The 23,217-nt window shown below is 38.1% G+C and overlaps 1 protein-coding gene across 6 annotated transcripts; it reads right to left on the bottom strand.

Annotated features, from left to right (window-relative positions):
- Nucleotides 1-4,549: 4,549 nt before the first annotated feature.
- Nucleotides 4,550-22,881, bottom strand: si:cabz01007802.1 (apolipoprotein L6). 6 transcript variants are annotated; one of them, XM_046065665.1, is made up of 12 exons: nucleotides 22,622-22,881; nucleotides 21,864-21,939; nucleotides 21,066-21,147; nucleotides 19,086-19,145; nucleotides 18,780-18,851; nucleotides 18,631-18,693; nucleotides 18,446-18,523; nucleotides 9,502-9,579; nucleotides 9,141-9,180; nucleotides 8,986-9,025; nucleotides 8,226-8,640; nucleotides 4,550-7,017 (listed from the first exon to the last, which is right to left on the bottom strand). In XM_046065665.1, the coding sequence occupies exons 2-12, from the start codon at nucleotides 21,917-21,919 to the stop codon at nucleotides 6,547-6,549; spliced, it is 1,455 nt and encodes a 484-aa protein (XP_045921621.1). In that variant the 5' UTR covers nucleotides 21,920-21,939; nucleotides 22,622-22,881; the 3' UTR covers nucleotides 4,550-6,546. The 6 variants fall into 6 exon arrangements, with proteins under 6 accessions (XP_045921621.1, XP_045921620.1, XP_045921623.1 ...); XM_046065664.1 differs by having other exon boundaries at nucleotides 21,066-21,131; XM_046065667.1 differs by lacking the exon at nucleotides 22,622-22,881 and adding an exon at nucleotides 19,423-20,272 and having other exon boundaries at nucleotides 21,066-21,131.
- Nucleotides 22,882-23,217: the final 336 nt, after the last annotated feature.

Genomic DNA, 23,217 nt, shown 5'->3' with positions numbered 1-23,217 from the left:
GCACGGTCCCAAATGCTGCCCCCAGTCCCCAGACTCTATGGTGCCAACTCTGAAATAGATGCATAGACAGTTCCTGGTAAATATACGGTTTTTGCAGAACACTGCTTCTTTAAACCAACCCAACACCTAGCCCAACACACTCAGAATGTGTTTTTTCTTGCTGTATTTTTTTGACAATGACAGAGGGTAGTTTGCTGTAGCTTTCAGCTTTAACACCATCATATGGAAGCATTAGGGCGACAAGTCCTAGTTATCTGTAGTGTATAGGCAAAACCAAAACATGAATACACTGGCTGTTGGCATGTTGAGATGATGTGTGTTTCAAAAGGTTCTGTTCATAACAACAAGGGTGCCGGGGCATAGACAAAAACCTCCTGTTTTCTCTAGTGGTCAACCAAAATGGATTTTTCAATGGCCGATGCAGATATTTAGAAAGCGTGGCGGAAAATCATGTATAATTCCATTATTTCATGCAGAGTATAATCTAACATATCATACCAGTAACATGTTGTTATATGTTAATAATTTGTTTATTAATGAATGAAAGACACTGCTGTTTAAGGGACAGTGGGGTACCGTTTACCAGAATTAACATAATTCAACTGAATTATTCTCTACAGTATAATGACATATATATTTAATGCTGAATCGTTTTAGATTGGGTTTGATGTCATTTAGGATGATATTACCTTGTGAGAGCAGATATAGGCCGATTATCTCAAAATGCCAGATATTGGCCTATTTAATTGGCTGACAGATAAATGGGTCTATCATTAGTGTTCTCCAGTTTACTTATCCACAGCAATCTTCCTAAATGGATCTGCTACAGGTGCCTCCGGCGTAGGAATGTATTTATAGTTCAACATCAGAATTTACTCATTGACAGCACTTCCCTTTCCTATACACACATAAAGCATTGTGCTTCTTTCTTCCTAGGATTCCCCTGCTATTGCCCCATTATTCTGACAGTAAAAAAATAATAATACTTAATATCTTCAACCAGGCAGCATGTGTGTGTGTTTTAGATGTTCGTATTAAAAGTGTAACTTTATAATTAAAAATCCATCGTAGTCAGTAAATTCTGTAATAGTTTGATGGATATCACTGAAACACTGAGTTGATACACAGCCAGGGAGAGCTGCTCGTTTCCACTGAGCTAGAATATACCACTATCTATTTTATTTTCATTTTTAAAAGTTGATTAAAAAAGTCAGTGTATTAATAAAATTGCATTAGTACCCATTAAACTTGTGATACGCCAGGCGTTGTGTAAAGGTATACTTAGCCAAGGATTTGTGATCTGTAACATAGCACTTTTCAACAGAATACTTCGTGACCTTGCAGAAATGTGAGATCTGAGGTCAGCCTTGTTGCTCAAGACTGTTTTCAAGAATAGTGAATACGCAAAAATCCAGCTCTGCTTGTTCATCTGGATCACTCATTGTGCTACACTGTTTTGTGTTTGTCCTCAAGAGTTACAGTAATTAGCAGGTAGTAGCCTTCAGGCATTTCATCTTGTTTCTGTTTCTATCACACGATCAGTTCCACACCCATTTCTGTTTCTGGCACCTATCAGACTTATGGTTTACACAAAATCTGGCAGGCATGTTGGAATGCGATTCATGCATTGACGCAAATAAATGCGAAAACCACCAAAAATGTCTGTGTTTTATTGTTAGTATAGTTTTGAACATTAGTTCATCCATACAGACAAAAATCACATCCATAAATCTGTAGGGGAGAGCGGGGTGAGTGGTGTCTTTAAACTGAGGACATGACAGTAAGGTCTCCAACTAAAATATGCACATATTTTGGTTGACATCAATGTCATTTCATCATGCAAACTCAAACGCCAGGTCTCAACATTTAATTGCATTTAGTAGTGAAACCTTGCAGCTATGTCTCCTGGTTGTTTCATGTCAATGTATTGCTTTAGAATTTAATGTAAAATTACAGTCAAATATCTGGCTCAACTTCCCCCAGGTCTCAAATTACCTCATCCCTGCCATTTTAACAGATTTGTGTCATTCCACCACATTTATGTTAAGGACAAGTTAGGTTTTTACTTATACACAGCAAGGGTCAACATAGTTTTGGGGGCTGTGACCATCAAATTTGGATGATGAAAAAAAAAAAAAAAAGACTGAGCTCCATCTGTATGGTAGGCCGTATTTAAAGTTTTCTAAAGATACTTTATTTTATCAAAGCATATTACTTAAAGCATAGGAGCATTCATTTAACCGTATTCATGAAGATTTTTAGAAGATACCTTTGTGTAGTAGAACAAAGATTATTCAAATGGACAAAATTTGGCAAAGCACTTGTGTGGCAACGCCAAACAAGCTGGAGCAGATTCTTTCTGCACTACACATACAAGGTGTAAAAGGTACCATCCTGATCACATGCTCACACATGCAGGTGTACTATGCCTTCAACTGGCAAATACTTTTTACAAGCAACATATTTAAAGAGTTTTAATGATGACATTATAAAGCATATTTCATAAAAAAAATATTAAAGTGCCCTGTTCAACATTATATAAAATACAACCTTAAAGCTAAATACCAATATACTGAATATCTTGCTGGCAAAATATTCCTCCTAAAATAAAAAAAGTATTTTAAGTTTTAGAAGACCCTCTAATTGGATAGCCTATTTTTCCTCATGTAACTAATATAATGTACTAGAGATGTCAACAGACAGCTCTTTTCTTCCTCTCACTGATTATGATACAGTGTCACCACATCAGTATTATGCCACAATTTCAGCCACATATGACAAAAATGCACAACGTTTTGTGTAAGTTGTTTGAAAAAACACTTGCTAGAAAATAGTGATTACCATGAAGACACCCATCACATTTGTGTCGAGAGCTGGAGACTGGACGAAGCTGGCCACTGGAAAAAACCCTGGCATAGCTGCATTCCCAGTGCTTTTTTTTACTGTTAACATGTAAGCATGTTCTTCCTCCCTGGGTGTTTGCTAGAAAGAGACAAATTACAGGTCTAAGCATAAAAAGCTAGCTTGAGTTCAGTAAATTGCTGCGTCACTTTAGAAGAAACTATAAATACTGTCAGTGCGGGGTTGTGTAACCCATGGAAGCACGATTAACATTAACATCTTAGACAACCACTATAGCGGTATATTTACACGTTAGAATTTGTGCCGATTGTTATTTATTTATTATTATTTTAGGCTAAAAGCCTGCCTGAATTCTAAAAACACATTTACATTAAATTCTCAAAATCAGCATTAAGACATTTTTTTTCTTTTGCCACTACCAAGAACTCTTGTCATAAGGGTTTACACTGGGCCAATGTTAATAATTAAAATTACAGGTTCAGCCAGTAGGTGTGTAAAGCTAAACCACTGTACCACTGAAAAACTACAATACCAATTATCTACCAATGACGCCACTGCAGTCTGGAGAGGCTCCCCAAGATCCATATTATATCAATGACTCTTGCCTGGCCAACAGGTTGAACCAGTTTAACTGTCATTTTCAGTGCCAATGGGACAGTCCTGACACCAAACCCTGTGATTCCACCTGCTCCACCTCCCTTTCCATGTCAGAGATCAACAATATCAACAACCTATTCAGGAGGCAGTGATTAAGTGATGTTTATTGAGTAATAAATACGTGTGTATTTGTATGACTTTTAACACAATTCTATTTTAATTATTTAATTAGTCCTGAATCAAGTCTGCTTAATGTGAAAGAATAGCTTTTATCTCTTTTATCTTCACCACACTAGATTGTAATCGTCCTTTATATGGCCAGAGAAACAACTTCAGTGGGTGCCGACATTGCTGTGGTTCTGCTGGATGTGTACGTTAATGTAAACTGTATACTATACTCTAGCTATGGAAGATAACATCTTGTTAATGACATAATCTTTAAAGGAAGTGATTATTGAGTTTATTTTAAGAAACAATACACTTACTTTAACAATGTACATATGCCTACTGTAGAGCAATGGAGTAATAGTCATTTTAAAGAGTTGAACTCCACCTTTTGACTCTGCTTTATGATATGATCAATGTAGTGCTGAGTAATATTATATAGTCACTTACACAAGGTTAATGCCTAACAAGCCGTACTGCTGAACAAAATTCTTCCCTCATCATTGTCTAACAAGTTCAAGAAGCGTGAAGGTAATACTCATATTGTTGATGTATCAAGATGTCGCAATATTTGGTGCTATCTCAAGATGTGAGGCTGATCTTTGAAAGTCTCACTGACAGGACACGCAAAGAAAACTGGCCTAAAGGATGACACAGTGGCCAAAATATGATCAAATTCAGGGATTTTATTGAAGCTAGTAGAGGTTTATTATGAAAGGAAGGACAGAAACAGGCGCTGTATTTTCACAGTGCACTGGCCCACTGGAGAGTGAGGGTTTAGAGGTCAGAGTAGATTCGCCATAATCCCTGAGGGTCAAATTGTGTTGTAGCAAGTAGCCACTAACTTATAACCATCAATTCAAAAATTAGACATGCATAGGACTCTTGCGCCATGACAAATGTGGGAGAATCACCATTTCAACAGTGAAATCTGAAGTACTTTATTTAAGACAAGGAAGTTAATCAAATACATAAGTGGACATCAGGTGTGGTATGTTTAGTCGTCAGTGGAATCAGTAGTGTAAAGAGGGATGATGTAATGTGGTAGTGTATAGAGAACAAAAGAGATTAAGACTGCTGTCGTCAAATGGATGGCATGACCATGAGTAACAGGTTAACTAGCTTTTATAGTGTACTCAGTGTTGCGGTGGAGATGGGGCAGTGGATAAGACACATGCCTTTGGTGTGAGAGACCAATGTGTCCCTGAGCAAGACACTTATCCCCGAGTTGCTCTGGTGTGCAACCTCTGACATAAATAGAAATTGTAAGTCACTTTGGATAAAAGCGTCATTTAAATGAATAAATGTAAATGTAATGTATAGGCTGGGAAAACTGGGCCCAGGCCTTAGGGGGAAAAAAGTAGTTTGGGGAAGTATTGTTTCCAGTTTTAACAATAGTTTAAAAAGTATTCAGATATTTTACTTAGTAAGTAAAAATAGTAATATCACACAGAGAAAATGCTCCACTACTAAGTAAAAGTCCTGCAATCAAAACCTTACTTAAGTAAAAGAATGTAAGCATTATCAGCAAAATGTACTTAAAAGTACCAAAAGTAAAAGTACTCATAGTGACAGTCCCTGTCAGTGCTTTACCAATACGATGTTTTCGGATTAATAATACAGTGTCATACTTAGCATCAGTTTACATAACTAAAACAAACAATTTACATAAAACACACGAGGTATGTGGCAAACAAGAATGATGGAGGTTAAGAGGAATGACTTGTTGTAACGGTCGTTATTACTGATAAGCTAAAGGAGTCTCTGACTGAAGATACTTTGTTGTCTGACCAGTAGTTCGGGCAGAGGATGTGAAGTATAATCCATAATTTAAAAAATTATGCTACAGGATTAATATTCCTGCGTGCATGCATGTGTATGTTGCTTTTTACTGCTGTGGATGTTTTAACTCTTTAACACAGCAATACAGTAATGCATCATATTCTGTAAGGTCATCATTTGTTTGCAGCATTGCTGTCCTTTGAGAACCGTATCATCTCTAAAGTCAATTTTTCATAAACTCAGAAAAACAGCCCTGATGCCAGCTGATCTAAGGTCAGTAAAAAAAAATTATTTAGATTAAGAAGTAGGATCAACCCTTAAAGCAACACTTCATTCTTAATTTTATCAGACAATTTCTAATTCCAAATCATCATATTTGGAGATACATGGTTTTCACTGGACAGGAAAGGTATGAAAGATTGTAATGTAAAAAGTAACTAGTAATTAAAGCACATCAGACAAATGTAGTGGAATAGAAACTACAATATTTGTCTCTGAGATGTACTTAGTTACATTCCACCACCGGTTCAATGTACATGTGGGTAATTAAGTATTGTTTTAAGATAGACTTTAATAAATGTGAATGTTGGCACAATTTAATTCATTTGTTCAGTGTTGGGTTTGTGTAAAGTAATGTCTTCATCATGATCTCACTGAGTTACACCTCATTCAGAATAATCCACAACAGGTGCCTTTTTTGGCCACCTGGTGCATGCTTCATGCTGAAATGGTGATGAGCACAGAGGAATTCAAGTGAAGCCAGACAGACGGGCTTGTCATCTTGTTTATTGTTCTTCATGCGCACACCAGTGCATCACACACTGAGCACAAGGTGATCACGCCTCATCCACGCCTGAGTCCTATGCTTAATCCGATGCTTTATTATTGTATGAGTAAGCAAAAATGCTTTCCTTCCTCCCTATTGGTCTGTTGGGTAAGACTGCCTTTCACAACTGAGACAGCAGATTAAAATGGCTAGATATAAATATTTAATATGACTACAAAATAGCTATTGAAAGAGCAATTAAAGTTATAATTAATTGATTCTAAACTACAATGCCACTTCTGCTGAAACTAGTTTCTGGGGTGTTAGGATTGAGAAAGTGAGGCTTTGGTTTTGTTTCATAACCCCAGTGTCCTTCATTTTTTAAGCTCGACAAGTTTCTTCAGATCAGACTTCAACAGCTCCCCCTCCTCTACCTCCACCTCTATACCATCCATGGTTTTCTGCACCTGCTCCTTGATGCGGTTCAGTTCCAGCAGCCCATTCTGCAGGTCCTTGCAAACTTCTCGGATCTTAGCAGCAAACTCTGTCTTTGCGCCCTTTTTGAGTTCCATGGAATCCTTCGCCAGGAAAAAGACATCAAGAGCCAGGAAGAGACCTGACATAAGTCCAGTGGTAACACTCATTACCTGGGCAGCTTTGGCAGCACCCCCTGCAACATTGAGTACCTGAATGGTACTAATCAGGCTCTCGGTGTTGATCACTAAAGCCTTGCCCGCCCGGCCGCCCTCCTTCATTACATGTTTGACATTCTGGTTGAGGTGCTTCTTTGAGATGCTCTCAGCGTACTTCTCAAAGTTCCATTCCTCAAGTGTCTCCATCCCTTCCTGGCGGATAGATAACGAATCGGAGATTTGACATTAGGATTAAACAATTTTTGAAATCCAAAATATTTCTCAAACCTGTCAATGTGTAATGACAACATTTAGCTTTAGGATCGTATTCTATTTGTAGATTGTTTCGCATTTGTTTTCAGAACTTTGACATTTCTCTGTTTTACAAATGCACTCCTCAAAATTTACAAACAAATAGAGTATGCTGCATTCAGACCAAACGCAAATTTAATCCACGCAACGCTTTCCTCACAGGGTTTTATCGCTGGAGTGTTCACACACAACGTGATAACGCGAATAAACACAACTTGCCATTTCCACAGCTGTATGAAACCAAAGTAAACCTTTTGCTGTGATTAATTAGCAATAAATGGATCAAACTGATGCCGAAATAACTACAATATGAAGCTGATTTGTTAAACATATGAATTCATGCTTTGTCAGGTCTGTCAGCAAGACAGCAGGACAAATACTTCTAAAATGTTTGTTTTCTGAATGGAGTTTGTTTTGATCGATCTGGGCTATGCTATGCTACCTTGGTCACAGTAAAGTACAATGATAGCTGGAATAAAATTACATACACATGTTTTTGAACTCACCAGGTAGTTCAACCTCCTCGCTTTCTTTTCTCCCAGCAATGTCCAGCAGGAAATCGCAGCTCTACACGTCTTTGCATTGACTTTGTATGTAAACTCACCGCCCCGAACGCTCGCTTCGCTTTTGGTCTGAAAGCACCATAACTTGGATTTTCAAACCACTGTTTCAAGACATTCAAATTCTGTGCAATGCTCAGCATTCAAGTATTAAATCTGCCTTTGCAGGTCACAGTGTATTTGTGGACCGCTTCATGTCTACAAATCATTATGACACTGTTTTACCACAAAGAGTGTGAATTCGATCCAGGGCTTGCTATGTGATGTCACATATCCTCAATACACGTTTCAGAATAAGAGCTGCTGTGGATTTTGAATCGATTTGTCTTTACAATAGGTAAAATATATTTGTGACTCAGTCTGTGAATATACAAGGATATGACATCAATTTACCCTCATAGTTATCTATGGGGATATCTAAGAAAAACTATTTTTCACACTTAAAGTTTAAAGGACATGAGTAAAATGATCATTAGGTCAGCAATAAGTTTTCAAGCTTTACATGCAACTGAGACAAACTGGCTGAAAACCTGTCTTCTATCTTCACACCTGCAAAAACTCCAGGCACTCCTTAATGTCCTTGATCTCCTCCTGGTAGTCTTGGATCATCTTCTCCACCTTCTTGCGGTCCATTTTTGAATGGACTGTGTCTGTGATGTTGGCTGAAGCAGATGCCACCCCACCTGCCGTAGCTATACCAATGCCTACAGCTGTAACGATGAGCGACGTTCCTGCAGTGAAGGGCGCCAGAATGAGGCCGGTGATCGTAGTGATGGATCCTGCAACACTGGCCACTCCACCACCGACACTGGTTGTGACTGTTTTCTTATGGAAAATGTCAGCTGTATCAGCCAGATCGAGCAGCTCCAGGATACGCTGCTGGAGTGAGACGCCACGCTGGTTGAAAAAGTGAACAAAAAGACGAGCCGCCATGAAGACACGATCAGCGACCTGTTCCACCACTCTGAGACAGGGAAAATATGTTGAGGGAGAAACACTGAAAAGGAGCTGAATAAGTGAATATCAGAATTAGTTATTTTTTGTAAAGGTTACTTTTTTGTGGACTTACTTGTAAAAGATTAGCAGAAAAAAATATTTTGTATGGTAGAAATATCACTGTAAATATTGTGTTATCAAACTCATTTGTCAAACTCATTTTAAGCATGGTCCTGTGATACAGTTTAGAAATTGTTTTTAAAAAGTTATTAGATGTTTTTATGTTAATACTGGCCAGTGCTACTCTAAAGCTTTAAAACAAACCAAAAAAAACTACTAGCAAATTGATAACTTCAGTAGATGTGCTACTTACTCTTCATCATTCTGGTTTGCCTCAGTCCACTCATCCCAGTCTGACACACAGAAAAGAAACAAATACAACTTTAAAGTTCCAACTGTAGTACACAAGATCCCCAATAAATCAAACAAAATCAACAAGTAACAAAATCTTGCCAGTTTTAAGCATACCCTCTACGGTTCTCCACCACGCTAAAAGGCCTTCCTCATCCTGAAAGTGAACAATTTTAAAGTCATTGGAATAATTCTGTAATGTAAATGCCTTTCTAGTCTTTGCAACCACTCAAAGCACTTTTACACTACATCTCATTCACCATTCACAAGCACTCATACACCGGTGGAATAGCCACCAGGGGCTGTTTGGGGTTCAGTATCTTCAGTATCTCAACATGCAGCCTGGAGGAGCCAGGGATTGAACCGCCGATCTTCCGATTATCGGGCAACTCACTCTAACCCACAGCCACCTCTCTGTATGTACAGGGAAATTAAATCACACTGATAATATTATAAGAAACTATAAAAATGAGCTTACATCTAGAGGGTCCAGGACTGTTCCTTTGCTGGGAACTGGTACTTCAGCCATCTCTAGCATCTCAACTTCCATTGCGTCCTGTAACAGAAAAATACGGCACACTTTACACCCATATTTGGACAACATTTCATAAGCGCTGTGAAATGCTACCAATTACACACCATCGTAAAATCCCATTTTGCTGCCATGCAATGGCTGACAAATTCCACCTTGCTGCATCTTTTGTTCCCATTTCAAGAAAGCAAGGACTGCAAGTACAATTAACTGGCTACCATTAGGGGTGACCCCGAATAGTCGAGGTTTTGATTATTCAATGGCCAGAGCCTGATTCGACTCCCAATAATCTTCATAGAGACGTTCTGAAATGAGGATCATACCATTTTGGCTTTATAGGGGGTGCATTACGTCTGATTTTACATAGAACTACCAGTTTTCTCCCAATAAGTTAATATACAGCCTATTATGATATAAACATCAACATATAATGCTGCAAAAACATGTTAGGTTAGCTACAGTGCTACAAAGATGTCATCTATGAGATAGAATATTTGCCAGTCAAGAAATTAGGTTTCTTTAGATACAGTAGATATATTAAGAAATTACATTTACTTAATTATTCAGTAAAACCATGTTTTTTTTAATACTAATGTTACTTATTAATAAACAACAGCCACATCAAGAAATGAAGTGCTACATGATGTCTCATACAGTATTTTACACCTTGGGAGGGTTGGCTCATCTGGACTAACATACCAAAGTAAATGAAGAACATCTCAAAAACTATCACATCTAGTGCATCAAATATGACCACTGACCGATAACAGGACAATTTAAGCCTCTCTGTTTTTGCACCACAGTCCATTATAAACAACATAACACATGAAGTTTACAAATGCATTGGCTGGTGAGGCTTCTCTCACATTGCTTTGTTAACTAGAAAAGCAATCTGTAAATCTTACCAAAATGTCTTTTATTTTTTTGAAATTCAACAGAAACAGAAAGTAGTATTGATAGCCATAATTTCAGCTTGTAGTAAAACGGTGCAACATTTTTAATGGGCATTTAGCATGTGAAAGTACAAATTACACATTTGTGTGCACAGTGGCGAAGCAATATCCATAATAATAATAATTAATGAATAATAATATAATGCAAATTCGGAAAGTATTCATTATTGGTCACTTGATAGGTACATGGTCTTGTTATATATCACCATTAGCAGTAAAAAGAAATACATGTTTTCCACCAGGGCAGTAAAATGTGAAGTATAGCTGCTGATCTGAGCTTCCCTGCTGTTACCGTTTTATTGCCAATTAGTGATCAGCTGATTGTCTCACAAAGGTAACAAAACCAAAACGGAGCTCTGGATAGAGAGATTAACCACATGAAATTAATCCAACTACATATTTTACACCCCAAGCCAAAGCACAGCGTTTGAGAATAAACCAATCCAGCTAACCTTACATGATTTTTCTACCAGGGCAGTAAAAGTTTAGCTGGCTGATGCTTCCATGCTCTAAGCTAACGTTAGGGTTTTATTGCCAATTAACGTTACTGATCAGCTGATTGCTAATGTAACTGGCAAAGCCAAACCACAGGCTGGAGAATAAGTAGGCGACAGGAAATTAATCCAACTACATATTTTACACCACTGACAGGGGAAACATATCACGGCTCTCAGTGATTATGGACAGCTTCTAGGTAAAGCTATCAAAGAACAGCTTTCATTTGCACCGCTAAAGTCTGATAAACTTTAGTTAATTACCTGTCCAGCAGAAAACAGACAACTTCAGCACTGCTTTGAAAACATCTGTCCCACATTATAGCCTTCCATGTGGGAAAATCCACATTCTGATTTCTGCCATCATCTGTCTGCATCTGTCGCTACTTCATCTGGCTTCATGCTATAAAGATCCACAGGCTTCTAATAAACCATAAGACTACTCAGAGACTGCATATTGTTTTCATTATTATTTCCTCTTCTTCTTCTTTGTACATATTGAATGTAGTGACGGGCGTCTACACCGCTGGAATTATACAAGCACAAGAAGAACGGCATGATGAGGAAAGGCGCTCTGTAGCACTGTTTGTCCGTTGTCGGCTACGGTAGAAACATGACGACAAAATACGGCGACCTCCATAGAAGGGGGTGCCCGCGGTTATGTAGATAAAAATGTCTCATTCTAAGGTAATAAAAACATAACGGTTCATTATGTAAGGTCTTTATACACCACTGAAAACATAGTTATAGATCTTATATTGCATTTCTGTCAATAGATCCTCAGAAATATTACACACTGAACCTTTAAAGTGCGTGAATAAATCCAAAATTGTAACCCTAACCCTTAAGATAAGGGGCGTCAGTGCGCACGTGTGGTGTAGCCTGTGTGTGGTAGAAGAAGCAGAGAGACAGAGCACCAGCAGTGCTGAGTCTATCACCATTGTTGAATCACACAAAGAATATTGTATCATTTTTAAACAGTACTTGGAATAGACCTGCAAGGAACAGCGACGTGTATGTCGTGATTGTCGGCACGTTGGCGGATTTACACATCTCTGCGCAAGGCGAGCAGAGCAGAGAGAATGTGCAGTGTAAGTTACAGTGACTAATGAATAGAGACTGCAGCTTCTCAAGATAAAAGCTCAGCTACCATGTGTAGATAGAAATAGCTCATTCTAAGGTAATAACAACATAACGGTTCTAGCGCTGAATAGTAGAAGATTCGATGGGTGGAGCCTGATTTGACTGTCAATCTCACCGTTAAATATTCGCAGCGAAATGAGGATCGTGCCATTTTTGCAATATGGGGTTGCTCAATGTCTGATTTTACAAAGAACTACCGGTTTATTACCAATTACTTACAGTTAATATACACCCTAATTTTGATATAAATATCAATATAATCCTGTAAATAAAAATGTGAAAAGAAAAAATTATTTTTTCAAAGTGCATGAATAAATCCAATATTTTAACCCTAACCCTTAAGGAAGGGGGCATCCTCTGTGTACAGTCTATGGTGTGGTCAGGCAGAGAGACAGCGCACAAGCTTCACCGGTGTTGTGCCGGAAATGCACATTGTAAGTTACATCAGAGACTAGTGAATACAGACTGCAGCTCTGCAGCTTCTCAAGATTAAAGCGGATCTATCGTGTGTACACCCTACAACACTCAACCCCCTGGTCCCCCAAGCTTCGCACAAACACACATAGGCAACACTTGACAAATCTGATTTGACTATGTAAATTCTTAGTCGAGGACAGCCCTTAATGGTTCATTATGTAAGGTCTTTATCCACCACTGAAAACATAGTTATGTATATTATATTGCATTTCTGTCAATAGATCCTCATAAATATTACACACTGAACCTTTAAGTTTGAGCTATATTTAACTACTTCATATACAGTTTAGTAGTTCTACAGAAATGCATCATATTCTAAAAGATCATCATATTTTTACACTTTTTGAGAATGTACAGCATGTTATTTTAAAGAAAACATGTATATTAAATGATAAATCGTATATCGTGGTATAAGCTTACACTATTGAGATATTATTTATAAGCCATTTCACCGAGCCCAAACTCTACAACTGGTATGAAATTAATGATAAATATTGATCAAATAAGTGCTGTTTTTTTGTATTGATGTTGGAAATGCCTGTTATGGTAGTTGTTTAAGTTAATGTAATATTAAATGATGATCTGTCATGTTTAGCAGAATACATATCAATCTGACTTGCTTGATTTATGGTCACACTTTGTAACACAGTTGTGAGTTGACTTAGCTGACTTGAGTTATGAGCGAGTTGTGTTATTGTTGAAGCATGATGCTGGAGACAAAGCACTCTTATTGATGGACTGTCACAAAGTAAAGTGCAAAGCAAAGTGGATTTAATATAAAGTTAAAAAAAACAGGGTGTTGTCCTTCGGGTTCTTCAAAGTTACCCAGGCTGTTTTTCAAGTTTGGGCGGGAGTGGAACACAACCTTGTATAACTTTACAAAATCTGGTTCCACTAAACAGTGACTTCACAATAGAGTTTACCCACAGTCCACGGGTTTTTGTTTCGCGTGGTTTTAAAAAGTAAAATGCCTCAAGCTACTAGAAGCAGGTTGGAACTGCAGCCTCAATCCACCAAGATGTTTAAGCCGGAATGAGGAATTTTCAAATGCATATTTAAATGTGGTTTATTCATGTGCGTGTAATTACTATTAGAAATAACATATTGTGAGGTGTTGGATTTCTTGCAATTTAACAGATGTCTGTCTTTTTTTTATTATTTTTCACCTGTAATGAAAGTACCTGGGGAATCAAATGTTAATTTAGAATCATAACTTCCTTACATACATGCCTCTTTTGATCAGAAAGCTTTATGAGCTGTGTCTCCATTTTGGATCAATGGAAACAAAATCTTGAAATGTATCACTTCATGTATTAAATTCACCTGCACACATAAGTGGAATTACACTACTTACGTACTAGTATGAGCTTGTGTGTAATGACACTGTTAGGTGGCCAAGTGTGCTGTTGTGTTGTTAGTTTTACAAGTAAAGGACATTAGTGGGCATGTTTTTACAATATGTACTCGCTTGCTTCTTATTTCACCGTTACATTTATAGTAGTGCTGGGCAACATTTAAAATCCCGATAATCCCGATTAATCGCATTGTTATGCACAAAATTGAATAATGAATTCTAAAGTAGTTTATTGTGCACTTTTAATTTAAATGTACTGCTATATACACAAACGTGCAATAACGTGGTTTGGAAACACTTAAAACAAATAAGGTGCTTTTTACCAGCAGTATTCCCTTTACACAGTAGCAATAAAATATTAAATATTTCTTGTAAATCTCAATTTAAACATTAATGTAATCAAATCAAATATTAAACCAAAGCTATTTGCCACTGCCAGGGCCTTCCCTTTTATCTAGCTTGTTAAAACAAGTTACCATCAGAGTCCAGTTTTCTTGGGTCTTTTTCTGAACAGATATCAGCAGAAACATTGTATTTTTTTTTTTTTTTCTCTTTCTTCAGAGAGCGGCATAAACGGTCTGTTCAGTAGCAAGTTTCCCTGTTAACATGCCCAGGCCTAATTTATAGCCTACTTCATTCGCCACCTTATTTAAGTTTTCACTCACTTATTGAATCTGCCTCATTTTCGTTCTGTGCTCTTTCCCCTACACTCACAGACCTAACGTCCCTCTGTCCTCTGCTTCTTTCCATTTCTCTCTCTCCCTGTATATACGTGACTTTCTCCATCAGTACCAGGCTACGTTAGATAAAGTCAGAAAAAAAAAATCAGAACCCGTCTTCTGGACTTTTCCACCCGGGGTTCCGTTCTCAGCAGCAGCCGCGTCGCATGTTGAGGAGGCATCTTGACTACGTACTGTAGCTTTTCAAAACAAACCCAAAGTGTTAACAAATGCTAACAAATGACATCTGTGTGTTTCTCTCTGTCTGCAGAATCTGGACCTGATGTGGCCCATTCTGTGTTCAGACACAAACTGCCGTGTTTATACAATGTGTTTATTTTGTTCCTCTCTCTGTGCTGGAGTTCTTTTAAGAACTTGATGGTTTTATCCAGATTATTATTAAATTGGTTGAATTTTAATAATAGTGTGTTTATTCATCTAATGTTCAAGCTTATTACTTCAATATATTCCCAGCAAATCTGATGTTAATATAATAGATAACATATAATACAAACTGTTGACAGCTAACCAACCAGACATCGTGTTGATCGACAAACAGCAAAAGAAGGCTGCAGTGATAGATGTGGTAATCCCAAGTGACAACGTCAAGAAGAAGGAACACGAGAAGCTTGAGAAATACCAAGGGCTGAAAGAGGAGCTAGAAAAGATGTGGAAAGTAGGAGCAACAGTGGTGCCAGTGGTAATCGGAGCACTGGGGGCTGTGACCCCCAAACTGGGAGAGTGGCTACAGCAGATACCAGGTAAATCAGAGGTCTCTGTCCAGAAGATACTGCGCAGAACCGTCAAACTCCCAGGCCTCTGGTAGAGGACCCGAGCTTGAGGATGAGACACATACCACTCCGCAAGGGGTAATTTGATATGAGCAAAGATTGTGAAAATGGACAGATTTAGCTCGAGTAGCAGCGATTGCATATTGACAACATATTTGTGTGTCATTTAAGCTCCGAGTTGCCATGTGATAAATGGATGCACTTGCCAAAAGGAAATAAAGACAGACGTGGGAAACTACACAATGGAAAAACAAGAAGCTGCTCTGTCATGTTGAGGTTAAGATAGGGCACAATATAACCCAACAAAAGGGCTCTTACTTGAATAAAAATAAGTAACTAAAAACTATCCCCTATCCACACAGCCTTTATAAAAATATTGCACTGCCCAGTTTATGGAAGCAGCCTTGTCGTGCTGAGTAAAGTTTTATTTGTAGTTTCATAATGTCACTGCGAACTGATGTGAATGAGAATGTGTGCGCTTGATAAGCACCAACTTTAATTTGCACTGTGGGGAAAAACAGCTGTAATGCGGCTCAGCTGTACTCACTTGGCCATTAACTATACTGCACTTTGATTTGGGGTCAATTTATTACTGCACCAAAACTGTATTGAGTCTATGATTGCTTTGTTGGTTGTATTTATTTTTATGCTCTTAAAATTGTTCCTATGTTGTTGTTCTTTATTATTTACTTTACCTTATGTAAAGCACTAAACTGATTGTGCTTTATGCATAAAGCTGCCTTGCCTACTCACCTAGGGCAGTGTCTGAGTATCACATGAGTAGTGTGGAGCAAAAAAAATAAATCAATTCTAAGAAAAACTGGAAATTTAAAATAATTGAAGGGAACAAAACTGCACTATAGAAAAAAACGTTCCATTTTTTTACCCAGGCAGGGTAAATTTTTGGGTTGTATCCCCATGTTTGAATGCACTTATTGTAAGACACTTTGGTTAAAGTGTCATAAATCATTTTTAAATGTATAACCATGAAAAAAATGAAACAAGGCAAAACTGAACATCAGAAATTGTGACTTCCAATGTAGAAAATGTCATTTAAAAAATTTTTTTACTACAATGTAATGGAAAGAATATAAATAATAATACAGCATTTTATGGCTAAATAAATGAGTCCCCTCAAAATGCTACATGTTTATGGGTACTTCTGTTCATGACCCAAACAATACACTGCATGTGACTACAAACTAGGTGCAGGATAGGGACAGTTTTGCATTTATTGGGTTAAAAGTTTTATTACATGTTTATTCACTGGGATGTTTCCTTATGACTAATAACAATAACAATCCAGGAAGGGTGAACAATGAACGTCATACACTTCTCACATTACAGATACTTAGAATTTTTCTGGCTAGACAGCATCCTTTCATTGGACAAAAAGTCAGCCACTGTTAACAGCTGTCCGTACCAGCTAGAGATCACATTTGGCTCATTAGATTCAAGGCAAAAACCTTCATCTAGGTATCTAGATTTGTTTCAGAAATTGGGAAAAACAAACAGCATTTTTAAAAACAAATCATTCAAGAAACTGAGGAGATGCACTTAAGGTCATACATGTCTCTCTGTGGTGCTGTCATGCAAGCTTTCATAGCTGGCGGAGTGTTCACTGTGAATAGCTGTGTTTTTCTAATAAGAGTTTTAAAAAATGGGTGGGTGGAAAACAAAAGTTTCGAGCAGCTGGTTAGAAAAAAACATTGGTTTCTTGTGAGTTAATTATTGACATACGCAGAACAAATGATACTGATAACATAATTTGTAATGAGGGATTGTGTTTGTGGCTTAAGTTACCAACACACACCGTACATCCGGATCACCTCTCAAATGACCCCCACTTAATAAAACTGAGTAAAACATCCTCATTCCTTCAAAAAATAAACATTTTACTGTAACCCATACCTGTGTCTTGAATGAGGAAGCATTACTGGGAACATCTGAGTTTGTTTGATAACCCTCATCGAGAATCTATATCACAACAAAACCTGCCCATCCAGTTGGTGTAGAAAATAATGCCAACCCAGGAAAAAATGAGAACACAAAGTCCCTCTTACATGTTAAGTAAACTTAACATGCAATTGCAAAATCTGAAGTTGACGTGGTTATCTTCTGCACAGTAACCTTCCTGTGTGTAAGCCCTAAAAGGGGTTTAATTTCTGCACCAGCCCCCTGACCATCAAAGGTTCAAAGATCCATCCATCCATCCATCGTCAACCACTTATCCTGCGTACAGGGTCGCGGGGGGGCTGAAGCCAATCCCGGCTGACATTGGGCAAAAGGCAGGGTACAACCTGGACATCGCAGGGCCACACATAGACAGACACACACTCACACTCACATTCACGCCTAAGGACAATTTCGAAGACACCAATTAACCTACATGTCTTTGGATGGTGGTCACACAGAAAGGTCGGGACAACCGGGGTTTGAACACACAACCTTCTTGCTGTGAGGCGACAGTGCTAACCACTGCACCAGCGTGCCGCCCATGGGTTCAAAGATCTTTACAAAAAAAATGCACAAATACAGAAAATACAAGTATATATTCGTTACATTCTGTTATTTATGACACAGTAGATGTTTTAGAAAAAAAATCTCACCCTATCTATGCTGGCTATATTCAGGAGGTGGACAAAAAACTAACTAAAAGAGCCAAGTTGCTTTCTTTGGCACCATCTAGTGGTAGTAGCAAGGATAACACTGTTAGGAATCAATGCATGCTGCTGCTTTCTACATACTGGAGGATTACTGACAAAATTACTATTTTATGAGAGTCATTATGGTTTATGTTTTCTCTGTGTGCAGCTATAAAAATACTATTGCTACACATAGGTAGTTGACATGCATAAAGTGTGTTACTTTGTTTTTGCCCAACACCTACATGATCAGTTTTTTAATAAAGCCTTCTGGGGTCTGCTTTTTGACAAAGTGATAAATTGCGTGGACCTACCTGCTTCTCTGGCAAGTTGTTACTGTCTGCTAAGCTTCCATTGCTGAAGGAGAGGTCACTGTGCAGAGGCCCAGTATCCTGGACAAACAAGATGCAAGGCAGAGACACATACACTGAGGATGTGAAGAAGGGGGCATCCTTGGTGAGATAATAATGTCCAGTGTCATCAGTTTTACAACTGGTACCTTTGGCTGTGAGGATTTAAATGGGTTGACTTTCTGCATCATCCCTGCAATCATCCCTGAGTTCTAAATAATAAACACATTAATTGGACAACTGAAGCATAACAAATTGAAATAATCACAATGCCATATCAACAAGCTGAAAATTTTACCTGTGTGTCTTTAAGTTCTTTCCCTGTTTCTGGTGGACCTGCAGAATCATTTTGAAGATCGCTCTTTGGCACCTGCAGGGGAAAAAATAAGATACTCAAAACAAAGCAATCTAATATTTTGCACTGTAAACTCCAAATCTTTAATATATCAAGCTAAGAATTGAAAATTGGACAAATGAGAAATACAGAATTAATTAGCTTTTCACCATTCACATTTGAATTCCTTTTTCATTATTTTGAGATTAAACTAAACTCAAGGTAGTAGCAAAGTGACAGTTAAATATATGTCATCAATTCTGTAGTTACCAGGGAGGTAAACCTGAAGGGGTTGACCTTCTGCAAGACTCCTTTCAGCATCCAAGGTTTCTGGAATACAAGTTTCAGATATTTCATGAACTGATGCATTCAATTTTGAATTCAAGTCCTATAGTCCTGCTCCTTTAACTTGTAGCTTTATTAAAGGAATTTACAGCTGACTGAAGGCAGTTATCACCTAGTGAAAAAAAAAGAAAACAAAAATAAATACATCCATACTGTGGCTTATTTGGAACAACTACAGCCCCGTTTAAAACTTGTCATTTCAAGTCTTGTATCCAGATAAAATTCGGATGACATTTTTATTTATACTTAGCCATACACTCACCGGCCACTATATTAGGTACACCTTGCTAGTACTGGGTTGGACCCCCTTTTGCCTTCAGAACTGCCTTAATTCTTCATGGCATACTTTCAACAAGGTGTTGGAAACATTCCTCAGAGACTTTGGTCCATATTGACATGACACATCACGCAGTCCATGATATGAATCTCTCGTTCCACCACGTCCCAAAGGTGCTCTATTGGATTGAGATCTGGTGACTGTGGAGGCCGTTGGAGTTCAGTGAACTCATTGTCACGTTCAAGAAACCAGTTTGAGATAATTTGAGCTTTGTGACATGGTGCATGATCCTGCTGGAAGTAGCCATAAGAAGATGGGTACACTGTGGTCATAAAGGGACGGATATTGTCAGCAACAATACTCAGGTAGGCTGTCAAGTTAAAACAATGCTCAGTTGGTATTAAGGGGTCCAAAGTGTGCCAAGAAAACACCCCCACACCATTACACCACCACCAGCAGCCTGAACCGTTCATACAAGGCAGGATGGATCCATGCTTTCATGTTGTTTACGCCAAATTCTGACCCTACCGTCTGAATGTTGCAGATGAAATCGAGACTCCTCAGACCAGGCAACGTCTTTCCAATCTTCTACTGTCCAGCTTTGGTGAGCCTGTGTGAATTGTAGCCTCAGTTTCCTGTTCTTAGCTGATAGGAGGGGCACCTGGTGTGGCCTTCTGCTGCTGTAGCCCATCTGCTTCAAGGTTTGACTTGTTCAGAGATGGTATTCTGCATACCTTGGTAGTAACAAGTGGTTATTTGAGTTACTGTTGTCCTTCTGTTACCTCAAACCATCTCTTGTATGTGTAGAAATGGCTGGAGCCGCTTTTCCCTGTTGCTTTAATGATACAGAGAACAAATGGCTAATTTCAGTGTGGCTTTAGCTGCTGTTATCACAAGGACAGAGGAGACAGACCATGGATGTATTAAGAAAATCAGACAGTGAGTGGCTATTTCCACAAACGGCTTACTGATGTAGTTACAGAGACTTTAATCCCCTAGAGCATTTGGCTAGTATGTGTCCCCGGAGATGGTTTGAGCAATTGGATTTCAATCCCTCTTGAATGCTTCTTGGATGCACTTACACTTGGACCTCATTTACACTTAGTCACTTAATACATCTTAGGTCGATTGAATAGCCACCTGATCTCAAAAAAGTGTAAATGAAAGAGTCTCTTCTGTATTTTATCTTGATAAGACACACTTGTGGCGTAAATAGGGTCTACAGTTTAACACCAGCTTGAAATTGTGCTGGTTCATACTTTACAATTCACGGTTTGTAAACTGTTAACGGTGCAGCTAAAGCAATATGTATTGGCTTTTTGACATTTTCATCATCTATTGCTCTTGAGATATAGCCATATCAGCTTTTTTTCTGTTGTATGCTTTGTTGAAATAACACACCATTGTACTGTTTTGCAGTAACTACTAACATTATTCAGTTCTTAATCCGTTAATAGTAATAAAGGCTCCTATTGACTTGTGTTTTTGTCAGAATAAATGGAGGAAAGTGAAAATCACGTTTGGACAAATTACAAAAACATAACTATATACACATTGCACAATACACACCCTGGTCACCCATCCGTCCTGCAAAGTCATGGCACATGTTGTAGTTGAGTTTTTCTCACCTGTGTGGAGTTTGGTCCTTCTTCTAGTGATCCAGAGGAAGGAGCTTTGCTGACTATGGAGGGGGTCTGAAGAAACAACAAACTATTTTACAAAAAATTTCAAAATTTAGTCATCGGTTTAAAAACATGTCTGTCTTTACAAGGCGTCTTGCTGTTATTTTTCCATTGACTGCACTTTTTTTAAATAGCTACTATACTATAAAATGGGTCTAGTGGTAAATCAGTGTTCCAGGTGGCAAGTTTTTCCTGTATGAATCGCTTCAATCCAATAAAATTTGTTTTCCTTCTGCCACACTGTAACACAATGAAAGGAGCTCTAAATTCCAAATGCAATAAGAAAAATTTTTAAATAAAGTCAAAACACAAAACAAAGACCGTACTGAAAATTCTAATTTATATGTAAAAATCGCATTAAATACATAAATACATACATATTAATAATTTACTAGTTATTATTTGATTTATTATTTTTTATCTTTATCTTTTATTAATTCATCTTTATGTTTATATTTCTCTTTATATATTCCACATATATTTTCTCATTCTTTGACAGATTAATTCTTTCTAATGGCATTCCTATTTCGCCACTGTTGGTTTAAGAAATAATTTTACAGTCAAAATATGTGGGGGACATCTCTGATGTGTAGGCCTATGGTCTTTCATGCACTCTGGCTGTTTGGGCTGTGTGTGATGGGTCTGTCTAAATCCTAGTGATGAATGAAGGCCACAATTAATGGAAAAACACATGTGAAACAAACAACTAGCCCCGACCACTCTCTCGCACTTTCCATAGCCTACCTCATTGCTGGGTCTAGGTGGGACCCCCACTGGAGGTGGTGCTGTTGAGCCTTCATCGCTTTTGAACATATTCATGCTGAAATACATGGTGTTACAAACGTTATGGCCAGGAAACATGGCTCAAAACAAATACAACCTCTGACAGCCACCTGGGTCATGCTGGTTTGTTTTAAATCACAATAGTGTTTTAAAGCTGTCATCTGCTGCCAAGGTCACTCACTGCTGTTTTCTCTGCGTAGTTACACACATAAAAATCACATTCCAAATATTTTGCCATTTAACGTGCTCCGCATGTAATCTTGCAAAAGTCGTTAAGTATGAGTTGAGTTAAAGAAATGGGTGCAAATCAGACCCATCATACAGTACTATACATTCAGTAATATTTCCACTTTATTTACGTCACGTCATCAAGCTCTAAGGCCCATTCACAAAGAAGCCTGTGTGAAATCTGTGCAAGCGAATTATAAAAGTTTATAGTACAAGGGATGCTTTGGTAAACAGGATTTCACCAAATTAACAAATGTGTCCAGCGGAGTGTTTGCAAGTCTTGAAGTCGCTTTCAACGTGTGAAAGTTAACAAAAAAGGCAAGAATCCTTTCAGTTGGATTAACTTTGAACACAGTTTGGCTTAAAAAACAAAACAACGCCACTTATAGATTCCAACAACATCGTAGCCTACATTGTGTCTGCTACTACACAGGAATGTTTGACAATTCAAAACGCCAGCAATTACACAATGAAGCGGCCAGGGTGCCTACCTCAGTGTGGCCGCATGAAAAACACTGGCTGGTGAAGCAACAACAGAAAGGTGAACGACTTTGAAAGTTGACACAGTCCTTCAGTTCTCCTTCATTGTGAAGAGACGTCAGGGTGGTCTGGCAAAAACTGAGGGCGGGCGTCAGCGTTACTGACTATAAAACTCTGGCTCTGATTTCAGGGAAGGGTTTAAAGTTAGATTTGAAGGCGAACAACGTACGAGTAGCCTACTAAACACACACCAAAGGTTTGCATGCGGAGTGAGAAAATAGCGCCCCTTGTCGTCACTTACTGAACTGTGGCGTGGTCTTTCACTTTCCCCTCAGGTTAGTTTGCTCCATGGATCGTGTACTTCTGTACATTTTGGGCTGCCTGACACTATCTAGCATGGGAATCCTGTTGGATTTCTTTTTATTCCTTAATTTTAAAAACATTTACGCTCCCCTGTTTAAGTCGTTTCACTGTATTTATTTAAACTACATAATATACAAAATTAGGCCTATTGTTTTCAAAGTCAAAAATGCAATAAATTTGGTGGTATTTAAATTTCTTATTAGGCCTACTTAATATTCATTTGCTTTAGCTGATTCTAAACAAT

This window comes from Micropterus dolomieu, linkage group LG12 (genome assembly GCF_021292245.1).
Source record: "Micropterus dolomieu isolate WLL.071019.BEF.003 ecotype Adirondacks linkage group LG12, ASM2129224v1, whole genome shotgun sequence".
NCBI lineage: Eukaryota > Metazoa > Chordata > Actinopteri > Centrarchiformes > Centrarchidae > Micropterus > Micropterus dolomieu.
Note: the sequence above shows the minus strand (reverse complement) of the source record. Positions and strands in the feature narration are given on the sequence as shown.